Source organism: Lissotriton helveticus, chromosome 4_1, assembly GCF_964261635.1.
Source record: "Lissotriton helveticus chromosome 4_1, aLisHel1.1, whole genome shotgun sequence".
Classification (NCBI taxonomy): Eukaryota; Metazoa; Chordata; class Amphibia; order Caudata; family Salamandridae; genus Lissotriton; species Lissotriton helveticus.
In genome coordinates, this window is record NC_136063.1 from 1,618,999,293 (window position 1) to 1,619,016,722 (window position 17,430).

Consider the following 17,430-nt stretch of genomic DNA (forward strand, 5'->3'; position numbering starts at 1 on the left):
TTAAGGAAGGGATGCTGGTTTCAAACCAGGTCATCAGCGCGGCTGCGGATATCTCGCTGTTGGCGGCCCATGGTTACTGTCACGGGATCAACCAGCGCCGTCATGCTTGGCTCAGGCTCACGTCACTCAAGCCGGAGGCCCAGCAGCGGGTGGCCAATCTGCCCTTTTCCGGAGAAACACTGTTCGGAAAACATGCCGATGATGAGATGGCCCGCATGAAGGCGGAGGCGGAGACCCTGACGGCTGTGGGCTTGGAAAAGCCCAAGGAAAAGAAGTCCTACCGCCCGTTCCAGAGACGGTTCGGTGCACAGGGGAAAGGACGAGGACAGTCTTCGGGACAGCAGCAGCAACAACAGCAGCAGTTCCGGAGACCCTTCCAGAAGCGCCAGAAGGGTAGAGGTGGACAGCAGTCCTCTACAGCTAACAAAGGCCCGGCCGGGTCTCGACCCTGAGCGGTTACTTCCCCTTCATCCGTTACCCGCTCCGGTGGGGGGAAGCGTTCAATTTTTTATGGCAGAGTGGAGAAAAATTACTCAGGACAAGTGGGTGCTGAATATTGTTTGCAATGGATACAGTCTTCGGTTCACCAGCCCTCCTCCATCGATTCTTCCGGTCAGCTCGCAGTATCAACTGCGCGAGCTCCAGGCGGAGGCCGATATCCTGTTAAGGAAAAGGGCGATAGAAGACGTACCTCTGTCTCAAAGAGGAAGAGGTCTGTACTCTCGGTTCTTTCTGGTCCGCAAGAAGGACAAGAATGAGTTCAGGCCCATTCTGGACTTGCGACAGGCGAACAAATGGATTCGCAGAGAGAAGTTCCGCATGCTGTCGTTGCATCAGATTTATCCTCAGTTGCAACAGGGAGACTGGCTATGTGCAATAGACCTACAGGATGCGTACTTCCATGTGCCCATTGCACACAAACACAGGAAGTTCCTGCGATTTCAAGTCGGCACCAATCACTATCAGTACACAGTACTTCCGTTCGGGCTGAAGTCTGCGCCCAGGACTTTCTCGAAGTGCATGGCAGTGGTAGCGGCACACCTGAGGAAGAACAAGGTGTTTGTCTACCCGTACCTGGATGATTGGTTGATCAAGGCCTCCTCCTTCTCGGTAGCTCAAGCGCACTTCCAGAAGACGTGCGTTCTCTTGAACAAGCTGGGGTTGCACATCAACATGTCCAAGTCTGTCCCGACTCCGGTCCAGTGCATTCAGTACTTGGGGGCCACCATCGATACGAGGTCAGCAAGCGTGTCTCCTTCAGAGGAGCGACGATTGTCACTTCTTCGGAAGGCTCAGGCTCTTATGACCACTCCTTCTACAACAGTGAGGACGGTGTCTTCTCTACTGGGATCGATGGCCTCTTGTATCTTCCTGATGCCACAAGCACGGCTACACATGAGACCGCTGCAGGAGTGCTTGGAGGATCTGTGGGACCAGAGGAGAGGATCTTGGGACGACAAGATACGACTGTCTCTGCATGCTCTTCAGTCTCTGAAGTGGTGGTGTTCAGCTGAGAATCTCCTCAGAGGGGTTCCCTTCCACAAGGACATTCCCACTCAGACTATCGTGACGGATGCTTCTCTCCAGGGCGGGGGAGCGCACTCCGGAGACTTACAGATTCAAGGGACGTGGTCCCCGACGGAGTCCACGTACCACATCAATTTCCTGGAACTCAGAGCTGTTCACTTGGCACTGAAGGCCTTTCACCCGTCCTTCCAGACCAACTCTTTGCTTGTACAGACGGACAATACGACCACGATGTATTACCTCAACAAGCAGGGGGGCTCGAGATCACGCACCCTGTCGCAGGAGGCGCAGGCGATCTGGCACTGGCTTCTGGCCCGAGGACTGACGATAACGGCCACCCATCTGCCAGGTGTGCAAAATGTTCAGGCAGACGCACTGAGCAGACTCATTCAGGAAAACTACGAATGGGTCATAAACGACGAAGTACTAGGAGAAGTCTTCGCAAGGTGGGGAACTCCAGACGTAGATCTGTTCGCCACCGCAGAAAACAGCAAATGCCGAGACTTCGCCTCCAGGTACTACCAGCCGGGGACGCTGGGGAATGCGTTATGGATCAACTGGTCGAACAGCTTTCTGTACGCTTTTCCACCCATTCCCCTGATTCCGACGGTTCTCATCAAGCTGTCCCAGTCCAGGGCGCGGATGATACTGATTGCCCCGGAATGGCCCAGGCAGTGGTGGTTCACGGACCTGCTTCACCGGTCTCTCCTTCATCACATGAAGTTGCCGTGCAGGCCGGACCTTCTCACGAAGTTCGAGGGGCTGATGTTGCACCCCAACCTCTCGTCTTTGAGTTTGGCGGCATGGCTCCTGAGATGCAATATGGCCATCTTAATCTCCCAGAAGATTGCATGGACATACTGAAGGAGGCTAAGCGACCTTCCACTAGGATTTATTATGCTGACAAGTGGAAGGGGTTTTGTATCTGGTGCAAGTCCAAGAACTATGACCCCACGACATGTAAGGAAGATGTCATCCTTCCATACCTTCTACATCTGGCGCAGTCCGGCCTTAATGTCCATTCCATTAAGGTCCATCTGGCTGCATTGACTGCCTACAGGAAATGCCCTTCACAGACTTCCTTCTTCCAGATCCCTGTGATCAAAGACTTTTTGGAAGGCTTGAAGAAAGTGTTTCCTCCTGTCAGGCTTCCTTCGCCTTCATGGGAACTGAATGTGGTGCTGTCCAGGTTGATGAAGGAGCCTTTTGAACCTATTCATAAGGCTTCGTTGCAGCACCTGTCCTGGAAGGCGGCGTTCCTCGTGGCCATTACACCGGCCCGCAGGGTGAGTGAAATTCAGGCGTTGTGTTGCCAAGAACCTTATACTGTATTTCATGCTGCTAAGGTTGTTATGCGTACTCACCCTAAGTTTCTTCCCAAGGTTATTTCTGATTTTCATGTCATCCAGACTATAACTTTGCCTACGTTTTTTCAGAATCCTTCATCTCCAGCGGCAAGGTTTTTACATTCCCTGGATGTTCGGAGGGTGTTGAAATTTTATCTGGATAAAACCTAAGATATTCGTAGGTCGGACCAATTGTTTATCAATTATGGATCAGTCAGGACAGGTCTTGCTACCTCTAAGCAGTCCATCTCGAGGTGGATTGTGTCCTGCATACAATTGTGTTACCAAAAAGCTAATAAGACCTTACGGGGTAAACCTAAGGCTCATTCCACCAGGGGCAAAGCTGCCACGACTGCTTTGCTCCGTAATGTTCCAATTGCAGAAATCTGCAAGGCGGCCACTTGGAAGTCGGTTCATACCTTTGCAAAGCATTACTGCCTGGACACTGAGGCCTGGACACTGATGCCAGAGCAGACGCTCATGTTGGGCAGGCTTCGCTGCGAAATCTGTTCGCACAATAGTGGTGTTATTTCTCGTTTCTCCACCGCCGCTTTGGTGTGGGGATGGGCTTGCCATTCTATTCACTAGATTATGACTATACACAGAGATCCCCTACTACAGAAGGAGTAGTTTCTGTCCTGTAACTCCAGTTCTGTAGTAGGGGTATCTCTGTTATAGTCATAAGCGCCCGCCCTCCTCCCCGGTGGAGAGAGATATTCATGTAAGGAATGCTACAGGTCTGGCGTGTTACGCCTTCAAAAAGAACTGAAAGTAAAAGGGACCTGCAGTGCATTCTGGGATACTGTGAAGTTCTGGAAGGTTCTCTTAAAGGCACAGTATCCTGTTCTGAGCCACATAATGGCAGCCTATGGGGCTTGTCTGTCCAGATCCTCCTCTCTATCATTCCAGAGGGTTTTTGCTGTTGAAGCCAGGGAAATCTGTACAGGCTTTGCTGTTTTGTGGATTTTTTTGGTGGAATTTCTAGTTGAAGTACTGGACAGTGTAGCCTGGGTTATAGGCTGCATTATCTGTCTTTAATTCTCTCTTAAGTGTCTGTGCAGGTCTGCATTTTTCGACACTTGAAGAGATTATTTTTGATTGCTCCGGGGTCCACGCACATGGGCGGGACTATTCACTAGATTATGACTATAACAGAGATACCCCTACTACAGAACTGGACTTACAGGACAGAAACTACTCCTTACCAATGGGGTACTGTTCCCTTCCTTCCAATTGTCTCCCAAGTTTTATACGTAAAATCTGGAAACAGAAGCCTGGTAGGACACAAGCATAGTCCTTCAGCAACCAGACAGTGCATACAAATGAATCGCCTTGGCATCCGGTTCTCTCTGTTTCAAGTGTTATAGGGGGCTCAGGAGACCTGTCAAGCATGAATTAACACTGTGCTGTCAAAAGGAAGCCCACAGTCCCACCCTGCATATTCTGACAAGTTCAGAGGAGTCATTTCTGCGCATTCTGGCCAGCCTATTGTCTGCTCCTGAGTGGAATTTCACAAGTTTTTCACATATATTCAAACGCTAATCGTTGTCAGGGACCTGGGAAAGGATAATGCTAATTAACCTTCTGATAGTTCAGGCAGGTGAAGGGTTACTTTATAAATCTTTATTCAAGGGTAAACTTTCCTTATTATAAAAAATCTGACTGCACAATTGAATTGGACATTCAATGACGATTACAAATAGTTGCTTAATTATTTTTTAGCTGGTCCCATTGCTGAGACACAGTATTAGATATTAATCTATACACTAGTTTTCTACAATGGACAGCTAGAGCAGCCACACTGAAAAATAGCTTTTTGGGTGCTAGTCTCTGTATGTACATGTTAACATTACATATCTACATGCCCTTCTTTTAAATAACATTTACTCTGCCTTGTGGGCTACACGGCCAACATAGGGGTAACTTATTCATATTTAACTACCACTGTTGTGGATGGTACATTAGAAGCTGCAGTTCACTGGTAGCATTTAACCTCCAGGCCCTGGGTACACGTGGTACCATGTACTAGGGACTTATAAGCAGGTTAAATACCTCTATTAGGAATATGCAATTAGTCCATGTTTAAAGTGGGAGCACCTTCACTTTACCACTGGTTAGCTGGTTAAAGCGTATATAGTTCTAAAGTCAGCAGAAATATAGCGTCCAGCAAAAGGCAACGCTTCCATGGTGCCCACGCAGAAAAGGTGGACTTCTTACAAATCAAATTTGTTGCTTGTAAACAGCTAAGTGGTTTTGCTGCATAATACCACAAGTACTCAAATTGAAATATGTATTCACATTAATAATTACCAACTGTTTACATGTTGTTATAAAAAGAGAATGCTAAGTTCTTGCTTATTCTTAGAAATGCAAAAGAAAAATACATTACTCTCAGTCCAGTCAAAAACCTTGTAAGAGTCTAAGAAATATTACAATTAATATAATAGAGTTAACATGTTCAGTAGTAGCTTTAGAATAAATTCTTGGTTGTGTCTGTCTGTTTTGGGTAGTCTGGGTTAAAGCTCACAACCCACAGCTTCACACGCACTTAATTAATACTCTTTCTGTGGCTAGTTCCCATGCTTTAATTATCTGGATTGCATTTTCGCACACTTTTATACTCCCCTCTTTCCCGCATCCCAGTTACCTACCACTCATAGGCACTATGCGTGGGTCCTCTAGAGCTGGATCTAATCAGTATTGCTACATTACGTAGTCTTAAAATATTTAACACAGCGCATCTGAATTGGCATTATTTTATTATATCCATAGGGTATTCTTTAATCCTGACCAACATTGTCTAGCCATGCTAGATGCAGTTTTGTCAAAATGTTTCAGGTTTATGTTGAATTAAGGGTGGACATACATTCTATCCTGTCTACATTGAACAGTTCATAATAAACATTTTTATATAGTGCTTCGTATACCACTGTTTAGAAACAAAATCAAATTTTTATGTTCAAAGTGTTTTATATAGCGCCAACTTGTTGCTTTTCTAATACTTCAGAGTACTTTGAAATCCTGGAAAGAGGAGGAGGAGGAGGAGGCAGAAGCAGGGGTAAGTGACTTCAAACTGGATAGAATGAGTGAGAAGGGGGTTTAAAGATTGAGAGCAGTACAGTGAATATAGGGAGAGAAGGGCACTGAATTCATGGCTGAAAGGCGCGAGTATGGGGCGTGGACTACTCACCTGTCCGCTCTCTATGGATGTCGCCAGCAAATCACCCTCTGTAACTGTAGAACAACCGAAACACCGTACATAAACACAAAATAGGGACTACAGACGCAACTAAGCTTATTGTGCAGTGCACCTCCACCTTGCAGTTCTTTAACTCTTCCGAGAATACTGAATGAACGTTTTTAGTCTTTCCTAGGTTACCAGCGTGATGGTAAGACATTCCCTGTCATGGGAAGAGTCCCTTAAAACCTGTGCCAGGCAGTCCCCTCTAAGTCCAGCGAAAGCTCCTCTTAAAGATGTTATGTCTCACTATTTAATGTTGTGGGCCAGACTCAACTCACACTCTTACCTGTCTGATCGTGAGTGCAACAGCTCAGGAATCAATACACTTAATGAACTAACCAATTTTAGGTCCATACAAAGGTTGTCCAAAAAACTGTTATTTAGATGACACTAAGACTTTGTACACCTATGGGTAACGCGCATTGGCAAAGCTAAAGCTAATAGGTCACGACTATGATTGCTATTTGCATTGGAAGTGGTTTTTAGTCCTGCTGACTGTGCAGCATGGGTAAAAATAGTTGTTTTTTTTAAAAACACTAAAATGCTGCCAGTGCTAATGCACTTTTCTTTATTAAAGAAACTGTGAAGTGGGTTGTCGGATGAGACAACACAGAAGGAGGCAGGAGAGAAGGATGCAGGTCAGGGGAGAGGGCATGTGAGAGACCACAGTGAAGATCTCGGACAACGGAGGGTTGGTGGGAGGGTCTGGAAAGGCAAACGTAGGGTGGGCAGAGCAGAGGAAGCACACAGACATTGCAGGGTGGGTGGGAGGTGCTGGGGAACAAACTGACAACCGACGGTGGGTGGGTGGAGATGGAGGATCAAATAGGTAAGGGGTGTGGGGGAAGCAAGAACAGCAGCGGAAGGTGGGCGTGGAGGAAGCAAAAACAGCAGCTGAAGGGGGAAAGAGGAACACAGGGAGGGGGGAAGTGCACTAGGGAGACAGCTGGAAACCATGCACTCTTGTTAAGTACTCAAATGAAAAAAGTAGTTCCTAAAAGATGAGCAGAGGAAGGACACAAGTATTGCGTCCATGCTCCAGGGAAAGGACAAACACAAGAGGAAGGAAAGCCTATCTAAGCAGATGAATAAAAAAGCAAGCAAATCAGGGTGACAGTGAAGCCAACAAATGGTAAGCCGAAAGGATGGCTCTAAGCCCCACAGTAAGATATCAAAATGTCTTGCATCAGACATGCGCCGTCTTAAGCGAAACCTAAAAAATAACAAAGTAGACCACTGTTTTTGAGTGAAGTCAGAAGGATTTTGTTTTATCGTAGATATTAATGGGTCCCCATGTATGCCTTTTGACTAGACCAGGAATTACATTTTTAGGCGAACCCAGTGTAAATATTGTTCCCCTCAAGTTGAGCTGGGCTTTGTGAAGTTACCTTCATACTTAGAAAGTTTTCTTGGATTTTTTTTCTTCTTTTTTAATTCCTGCATTTTTTTCTGGTGGCTGAATCTAATGACGGTTCTTCAAATGCTGGGGCTTAGATTGCACTGAAAACCTTTTGAAGTAAGGAAAATGCTTAGCATACGCTGGGTGGTCCCTTGATCAGTTCTCATGTTGAGATGTCTACAGATCATGAGCGCTTGTAGTCATAGGCCGAAGAGGTTCCATGACCTTGACCTTGAAGAAGACTAGTAGTAGACCACAGTGAAGAGTTTTTCTGCTGAAGAAAAAGCTCCAGGCAGGATTAGGTGCCAGCTGTCAGGATTCTTTGAGCACTGCATATATGAATCACAGCATCCATGATACCAACTGATCTCAAAAGTCAGCTGTTGACCAAAGATTAAGATAGAACTCTTTGCACTTGTCCTGCCAGGGAGAGAATACAAAGCAATAGTAAGGCTTTGTTTTGCTTTGTGACAAGTGAGATAACTTGACTTAATTCTGATGTAAAGTTTTTCTAAAGACTTACTAACTTCTTCTATAACAGATTACATTTCTAATATTTTTCAGGTGTTGCCAGTTAGATTAGTTCTTCGAGACCAATTCTGTAGTTTACCCTCAAAGAGAAAAAAAGTTTGTTCAAGAGTTCTGTTCAAACCTTATTGGTTAGTTTAATATACTTTTAGGTGTTTCTACTCCACTCTTTAAAGATAGGCGCTGTGACTGAGCATTTTTTCCATCTGTGATTATTGTTGTCGAGTTTTTGTAGTCATGTTGATCTAATGTACAGTTCCAAAAAACACAATAGCTAAGATTTTGGCTCATTGGTGCACTTCTGTAACCTTGCAGTCACTAACAACTTTGCAGGTATTTGCAAACTCATGTTTACAATTTATAGGACCTGGAACCCATTCCTTATGTTAAATTAAAGACTTTTTTTCTGGGGCTCTAATTCCGGGATTTGAATTCGATCACTCATTGAGCACCTTGTAACATCTCAAAATAAAAAAAACACATACCCTCTGTTGGACCTTGCCCTCTCTGCACTCACCCCCAAACGTTTTGCCTTCATCCCTCCTGTTTTCCGGACCTGTTTTGCTTGGCTTTTAGGACAGTGATACAATTGCCTTACACCTGATTAGTACATTTAATGTACTTCTAAGTCCCTTGCATATGGTAGAATGGGTAGCAAGGGCCTGTAAAGTATAAGCTAATAGTGAGCAGCAGTCCTCATTGGATCACCCAATAAAAATAGCCTTTTGAAACTTGTCTCACGACTGCCAGTGTAGCCTGTAGTGCAGTTGTAAACTGCCTATTCAACCTTGCAAACAAAATATTTTGCCATGCCTAAACCTTTCTGTTCAATACATATAGGCCACTCCTAAAGTAGGTCATAATCAGGGTAGGGTGCATTTGAAAAAAAAAGTAGGGCATGTGCTTTAAAGTTATACATGTCTTGGTAGTAAAAAACTACTTTTTCACTACTTTAAGGTCTACCACAGGATAACTTTGGGTTACCTTATTACATTTAATAAATGCTAACTTGTGACTTGTGACTGGGAGCATGTAGAAATAACATGTTTAGACTCAACTGAATTGTAATATAAAATCGTCTTTAATGGTAAAGTCAGATTTTAGATTAAGATTTTGAAAATGCCATGGTTGGAAAGTTGTCATTTTCCTGTCCTAAACTTTCTGAGGCTGTCTGAGTGTCTAGTTGCCTGTGCCTGATAATTGCTACCCTATCATGAATTTGTATTGGGCCCAGACAGTGAACAATGGGACCTGGGTATAGCTGCCGCCAGAGGGGAAGGAAGTAACTTTTCAGAACCATATGTGCGGGAAGACTAGATGTTTCCCACACTTCAAAGGATGGCACCGGGTATAAATATTGGACTTTCTGAGCCACTCATCAATACACATCTTGACCTGTGGCCATTACAGATGGACTGCCTTGTTCTTCAGAGATCTCCCCACTGCTTGAGGCCTATCTTGTTCTTCAGGTGACTGCCTGCTGATTCCAAAGGATTGCCCTGCCACTTGAGCCCTGCCTTGCTCTTTAGAGGTCTCCCCTGCTGCTTGAAGTCTGCCCTGCTCTCCGAGAAGGAAGACTGGGCCTGCTCCCTTCATCCCAGGCTAACCCGAGCAACTCGAAAGGTTATTTGGCTTACCTCCTGTTCTGAGCTACAGGGGCACAGCAAGCTCCAGTTGCCTCCCTGCAACTGCACAGCTGGCATGCTGCAACTGGCCCTGCCTGGATCCTCAACTGGACCTACCTCAGCCCTGGTATCCTCTGCTAGAATGAGTTCTGATCCCCAAGAGGTGCCTACCCAGGACCCTTGGCCGGCATTTGTAGAGCTCCTCCTTTGAAATTCTGAAGTTTTGAATTCTGTGCGCCAGACTTTGAAAAGTTAACCTTTTCAGTATGACTAATCTGGTACCTGTATCTGGCCCACACTCCATTGTTAACCTAAACTTTTGACTTTGCACCAGTCTAGCGCGGCCAGATACCCACGGTTAGCGGTTTCTACTGCTAGGGGCTATTTTTATCAAGGCCTTTAAAATTGCATACCTACGGTTGTCCATATTAGATTTTTGTCCTTTCGGTCTCATTTTATTTATTAAGTTTTACATCATTTGTTTTCTCAATTGGTGTGAGATATCTCTTGTGGTGTTTTCTCTTATTGCTGTTTGTGTGCTGCATAATAAATACTTTACATGTTGCCTCCTCTGTTAAGCCTGAATGCCTGTGTGCCAGGCTACCAGAGGGTTAAGCAAAGATTGATTTTGTGACTTTTGCGGTTCACTCTGACAAGGATTGTGGTTGTTGCTTGATAAGGGTTTTCATCTCCCTCAATCAAAAACGAAATTTCTCTCTTTTTGTCCGTCACAAGGCCAGTATTGTAGTGCAAGTTTAATCTCCTACCTTGATTATGATAATGCTTTAAATGTGTACTTTTACAACACTGCACAGTCCTCAGATGGTGCAGGTTGCCCCCATGTTATTAATCCATGGGTGAAGGAAAAAAGATCTCCGATGCAGAAACAACTGCACTGGTCCTGTGTAGCGACCATTTTTTTTTTCTCCAGATTTGTAGTTTTATGTTTAATGCCTTAATGGATTAGCATCTGACTACTTGGCAGCTAAGCGCACACTTTACATCCTCTCTCTGTTTCACATGATTACCAGCAACGGTTTCAGCTGTAGCCTTAGGTTTACATCTTAAGGCAAGTAAAACAAGTTGGTAAGTGCAGCACATGGTGTGGGCTTCCCTTTAATGGTAGACAGGAGGGACCCCATACTTTCATGGGTCTACAATTTATTTAATATCACAAGTTTCAGCTGCAAGATTCATGGTACCAAAAAGTTTAAAGTAAATGTAATAAAAAGCTCTGGATTTGGTTAGGGAAACCTGCATGCGAGATGATTTGTTCATAAAGAATGTGTTGGTACTTTTTGTTTGGTTTCTATAATCTTGTATGGTTGCAGGTGTTGATTTCTGATAGATACATCTGCCGTGTGGATTCCTCACCTTGTGAATATCCCCTTGCGTCAGCAACATTCGGAAATTCTTTTTGTAGCTTCGCGCCGACGTGGATCCGGACGTCACAGAGGCACGGCATCGCACGCGACCTCGCTGACGTCACCGGCGCCTATAACAGGCCCACGCCGGCGTGATGACATCAGTTCCCTTTTTTCCGCGTCATCGACGCTAACGGTTTTCAGGGATCGTGTAGTAGCTTACAGTAACTTTGTTACTATTTCTTCGTATTTGTGTCTTCCTTACATTCTCTTCGAGATGTCGTCGAAGAAGACGGGATTTAAAGCCTGCGGTGAGTGTGGCAAGACCATGTCAATCACCGACCCCCACGAATGCTGTGTATGGTGTTTGAGCTCAGACCATGATGTCGAGGACTGTTCCTGCTGCAAGAAGATGACTCCAAAAGCCTTAAGAGAGAGGGAGACAAAGCTCCTTATGGCGAAACTCAAGAGCAAAAAAGCTAAGAAGTCGTCAAAATCTCGATCTCGTCGGTCGAGGTCGAGGTCGAGGTCTCGTTCGAGGTCACACTCGGAGTCATCGTCAGCACACGCTTCGAAGTCATCGAAGAAGAAACACAGAAGGAAGTCCCATGAGTCACGTCATCACTCTGGGAAGGACTCTAGCTCGAAACCGAAGTCCCAGATCAAGCTCGTGTGTAAAGAAGTGGAGGTTTCGGAGTCGGAATATGAAGAGGCTGTGCATCCGGTTTCACCCGAACCTCAGGAACAGGTCCAATCTCCGATTCTATCGAATCCTTCTGGTCAGGAGGATGAAGGTGAGGAGCAGGGGGCTGGTGGAGCCGAAGTTCCGGCACCCGATGGTTCATCGACTCCGGTTCCGGTGCCCGAAGAAGAGGTCGACGTCGTATCGACTCCGCCTCCCCGGGAACAACCGAGAGGTCCGTATCCTGAGTTTCCGACTCCAGGTCAGGATCCTTCCCAGTTCCTGAACGCCATGTATGGTGTATATTCAAGGGCAATGTTCCCGTCTGGTGCACCTGTTGGTCCCACGGGTCCTATGGCCTTTAACCTAGGGGTTCCGCAGGCTTATGCCCCTGCACCCTTCATGCCCTTTATGCCGGCTCTACCGCCGCATTGGCATTTTCCGACACCACCGGTGTCGTCGACGCCGAAGCGCACGACGCCGGCTCCATCGACGCCGATCCCATCGACGCCGATACCCGTGACTCCGAGGCAGGATTCTGTCCGACCTCGTGTCGAGAAGCCTCGTCCGACGTCGGGTTCGACGCCGGCAGCGACCCCGTCGGAGTCGATTCCGAATCCTTTAACTTCGATTGTGAAAGAAAGGTCTCGGAGAAAGGCCCAGAGACTTTTAGAAGAGGAAAAATATGGGTATTCTGACACTGAGGAAGGAGAATTACAGGATTCTGAAGATCCTTTTGATGACTTATGTGAAGCCAGTGGTCTTGAACTGTCACCTGAATGGGAGTTGGCTTCTGTATCGAATGCTCCATCTAAGGATGTGGTGCCTTACCACACTGTGATTAAGAAGGCAGCGAGTTTACTAAACATAACTCTGCCTACAGCTGATTATAAACCCAATATTTTAACTGAGGTACTTCATTCACCCTCATCTGTGATCGAGCCTATGTTACCATTCAATGAGGCGTTGTCTGAACCTGTCTATGAGGTCTGGAAGAAACCCTTGTCTGCTCCAGCGGTTTCTAGAACGGTGGCGAGAAGGTATAGAGCTGCACCGGATGATCCTGCATTTTTAACAACGCATCCTCTTCCTGAGAGTTTGGTAGTGCAGGCTGCCTGTTCTAAAAAATCTGCTGGGGCATTTCCACAGGTTCCTGGAGACAAGGAATCCAGGAAACAGGACCAAAATGCTAAAAAGGTTTTTTCATCAGCCAGCATGGCATTGAAATCAACCAATGCTACGTGTTTGATGGGGAGATATATCCATGCTTTGATGGACTCTGTCAAACAACTCATTCTAAAGGTTCCCGAGGATGACAGGAAGGATTTTCAAGAAGTAATCTCGGACACCCAAGCAGCTGCGAGACAGGTCATCCAGAGTGGTTTGGACACTGCAGACTCGGTGGCAAGAGTCATGGGTTCCTCTGTGGCTACTAGGAGAGCTGCTTGGCTCAAATCTTCAGAGTTTTCTGCTGATGTCCAGTCTGCTTTAATGGACTTACCCTTTGATGGTTCAGGTCTGTTTGGAAAGAAAGCTGATACTGCCTTGGAACGTTTTAAGGACAGTAGGGCCACTGCAAAATCTTTAGGCCTTCAATCCAGAGGTACTACCGGAAGACGCTTCAGAGGATTTGGCCGATCTTCCTTTCGATCTTACAGATCATTCCAGCAGCAGCAGCAGCAGAACACGCTGTACAAGTCGTACAGAGGCAGACAAAGACCCCGTCCTAGAGGTCGTCAAGCTTCCTCCTCCTCCTCCTCCTCTCCTTCCCAACCCCCGGCCAATGCAGCAAAGCAGCCCTAGATCCGCCATTCCGGATCATGTGGGCCCAGTAGGGGGTCGGCTTACTCATTTTCTACAAGATTGGCAATTTATAACATCGGATCTTTGGGTTCTCAATCTTGTAGAGAATGGGTATGCTCTTCCTTTCCAGGAATTCCCTCCCAATTACCCTCCTTGCCAGGGTTATTGTTCAGAAGACCACCTGCTTCTCTTGCAGGAAGAAGTCCTGGCATTATTTCGAAAGGGTGCAATAGAGGTGGTTCCAGAGCAGGAAAGGGGTCAGGGGTGCTACTCCCGGTATTTCCTGATCCCCAAGAAAGATGGCAGACTTCGGCCAATCCTGGACCTCAGGATTTTGAACCTTTACCTGAAGCAGGAAAAGTTCAAAATGCTCACTCTTGCACAGGTTCTTCAGGCGCTGTTGGAAGAGGACTGGATGGTGTCGATCGACTTGCAAGATGCGTATTTTCATATTCCCATCTTGAAGTCTCACAGAAAGTATCTCCGTTTCACGGTTGGGTCACAGCATTACCAGTTTGTGGTCCTTCCGTTTGGCCTTACTACTGCACCTCGAGTCTTCACCAAGGTGATGGCAGTGGTGGCAGCTCATCTCAGGAGAACGGGGATTCATGTATTTCCGTATCTAGACGACTGGCTGATCAAAGCGGAGTCGCCAGAGAAGGTGCTCCATCATCTGCAAGAGACAACTCAGTTGTTGCACAGGTTGGGTTTTTCGATAAATGTACCCAAGTCTCACCTGGTGCCCTCACAGCGCAACCTGTTCATAGGTGCGGTACTGGACACAACCGTATGTCGTGCATTCCCTCCCCCTCAAAGAATTCGCGACATACGGGAGATGATTCCTTTATTTTACAATGGGGCGGTCGTTCCAGTCCTGAAGGTCCTTCGCCTACTCGGTCTGATGGCTTCATGCATTCTGTTGGTCAACCATGCACGCTGGCACATGAGGGCACTCCAGTGGTGCCTCCGCAGGCAGTGGTATCAGCACAACGGAGATCTCGGGGAGTCAGTGAGGATCTCCAGGGAAGCTGCAGCGGATCTGTCTTGGTGGAGCGTGGAAGGCAATCTGTCACAAGGAAAGCCTTTTCAACTTCCTCCAGCGGTGGCCACAGTGATAACGGATGCATCCACTCTCGGGTGGGGTGCTCATCTGGGAGACCTGGAGGTCAAGGGTCTTTGGTCTCCAGAGGAAAGGTTGCTTCACATCAACCTTCTAGAATTGCGGGCGATACGTTTGGCGCTCAAGGCCTTCCTCCCTTCCCTTCGCGGTCAGTCAGTCCAGGTCCTGACGGACAACACGACCGCGATGTGGTACATCAACAAGCAGGGAGGAGTGGGGTCGCAGTGTCTCTGCAGAGAGGCTCTGCGTCTCTGGTCCTGGGTTCAGGACCATCAGATTTGCCTGATGGCAAATCATCTGGCCGGGGTTCTGAACGTTCGTGCAGACAGTCTCAGTCGGCAGTTCTCTGCCGATCACGAGTGGAGGCTTCACCCGGAGGTGGTTCACGACATCTTTCAGATGTGGGGGACACCTCGGGTGGACCTGTTCGCCACTCACGAGAATGCTCACTGCCTGTCATTCTGCAGTCTCCAGTATCCGATGCAAGGAGCCTTGGGGGACGCGTTTCAGTTGAGTTGGGACTCGCAGCTCCTTTACGCGTTTCCTCCCATACCCTTGATTCCTCGGGTTCTGAGGAAGATTCGCCAAGACCGGGCCCAAGTCATATTGATCGCCCCGGATTGGCCAAGAAGGGTGTGGTATTCGGACCTTCTCCACCTCTCCTCTCACCCGCCGCTCCGTCTCCCTTACAGGGCAGATCTCCTCTCTCAGATGGAGGGGCAGGTTCTACACCCCCACCTCCAGACCTTACACCTTCATGCCTGGAGATTGAGCGGGGCAACCTGATTTCTTTTTCTCTCCCTCACGATGTGGTGGATGTCATTTTGTCGGCCAGGCGTGACTCCACTAAGTCCATCTATTCTTATAGGTGGTCTAAATTTGTTGTTTGGTGCAGGGAGAAGTCTATAGACCCTTTGAGGTCCCATTTATCTGATGTGCTCGAGTTTGCCCTTTCCCTGGCCCAGCAGGGGCTTGCTGTTGCCACGGTGAAGGGATATCTGTCTGCGCTGTCGGCATTTATCTGTATGCCTGACCAGCCTTCTCTTTTTAAGTCTCCCATTGTTTTAAGGTTTCTGAAGGGCCTTACTAATAGGTTCCCTCCTACACCCTTTGTTGTGCCTCAGTGGGATTTGAACCTAGTTTTGACATTTTTGATGGGTGCTCCCTTTGAGCCTCTTCACAAGTGTCCCATGAGGCTTCTGACTTTGAAAACGGTTTTTCTCGTTGCAATAACCTCAGCAAGGAGGGTAAGTGAGCTTCAAGCTCTTAGTTCCAAGCCCCCATTCCTGACCATTCATGCTGAACGAATGGTTCTTAGGACCAGGGCTGCTTTTCTGCCTAAGGTGGTGACTCCTTTCCACCTTGGTCAATCCATTACCCTTCCTACCTTTTATCCTCCCCCTCACCCTTCCAAGGAGGAGGAGAGATTACACCGTCTTGACCCCAAGAGGGCGGTGTCTTTTTACTTGGACAGGACAAAAGACTGTCGAGTGGACGACCAGCTCTTCGTTGGCTTTGCTGGCTGCAAGAAAGGAAGAGCGGTCCATAAGAGGACTCTGTCGAGGTGGATCGTGCTCTGCATTAAGATCTGCTACTCTTTGGCTGGTAAGGACCCTCCAGAGGGTATTAGAGCACATTCGACTAGAGCAAAGTCTGCATCATCTGCTTTGTCTAGAGGTGTACCTGTTGAGGACATTTGCAGAGCCGCGACTTGGGCCTCCCTCCACACTTTCGCGAAGCACTACTGCTTGGATACCGAGGTGAGGAGGGACGGCCATTTCGCTCGCTCTGTCCTCCAAGATTTCTTGGTATAGCAGAGTGGACACCCTCCTCCGGGAGTGGGGACTGCTGTGGGACTCTATTCACAAGGTGAGGAATCCACACGGCAGATGTATCTATCAGAAGAACAAGTTACTTACCTTCGGTAACGCTTTTTCTGGTAGATACTATATCTGCCTGTGGATTCCTCACTGACCCACCCGCCTCCCCGTTGTCCACTCTTCTATGCCAGAGTTTCTATGATGTGTTATTTTATTGTCATGGAAATGTTTATTTCAAATGTTGTTATTGCATTTGCTTCACACTGTGTGTGTTACCTTGTTTCTATACTACGTATACTGTGTATATTTCTACTATCATCGGTCCGTCCGTGTGCCTCGATGGCACGGAAAAAAGGGCGGAACTGATGTCATCACGCCGGCGTGGGCCTGTTATAGGCGCCGGTGACGTCAGCGAGGTCGCGTGCGATGCCGTGCCTCTGTGACGTCCGGATCCACGTCGGCGCGAAGCTACAAAAAGAATTTCCGAATGTTGCTGACGCAAGGGGATATTCACAAGGTGAGGAATCCACAGGCAGATATAGTATGTACCAGAAAAAGCGTTACCGAAGGTAAGTAACTTGTTCTTTGAGTTCTACAATCAATCCCCCACGATAGACCATCCAAGGTTTTACTTGATGTGAATACATGCCTGATGGTTAGTGCTATTGGGTGCTGGCACCAGTGGTATCCAATGAAGTTTCATTATCTGTTGGATCAGCTCTGTTGCTTGTACAGGAGAAGTACTGTGGAGTTGGAATTGCATACTTTGGACCGAGTGGAATTTGGATTCTTCACAGTATCAGCAGAAACATGGGGGTTCCTCGCTATGGATGGTCACCTTATTACAAAATTTCAAACATAAAACCTGACCAGTACCAATCAGAGGAACTATTGGCCCAAACACTACAGTCACGACACATTGGCATACTCTGACTCTGAATGCCTCTCTGGACTTCACTACTACGAGGAACAGCT

General features: G+C 47.2%; 1 protein-coding gene across 5 annotated transcripts in view; it reads left to right on the forward strand.

Annotated features, from left to right (window-relative positions):
* The window catches only part of NT5C3A (5'-nucleotidase, cytosolic IIIA), a 373,159-nt gene that overhangs the window by 159,315 nt on the left and 196,414 nt on the right, over positions 1 to 17,430 (forward strand). For 2 of the 5 annotated variants that reach the window (XM_078688237.1, XM_078688238.1), the window contains one exon: positions 5,881 to 5,931. The exons of the other annotated variants lie outside the window; for them this stretch is intronic. In XM_078688237.1, the coding sequence (XP_078544363.1) occupies positions 5,881 to 5,931 (51 nt within the window). The remainder of the gene's footprint in view (positions 1 to 5,880; positions 5,932 to 17,430) is intronic. 5 annotated transcript variants of the gene reach the window in all.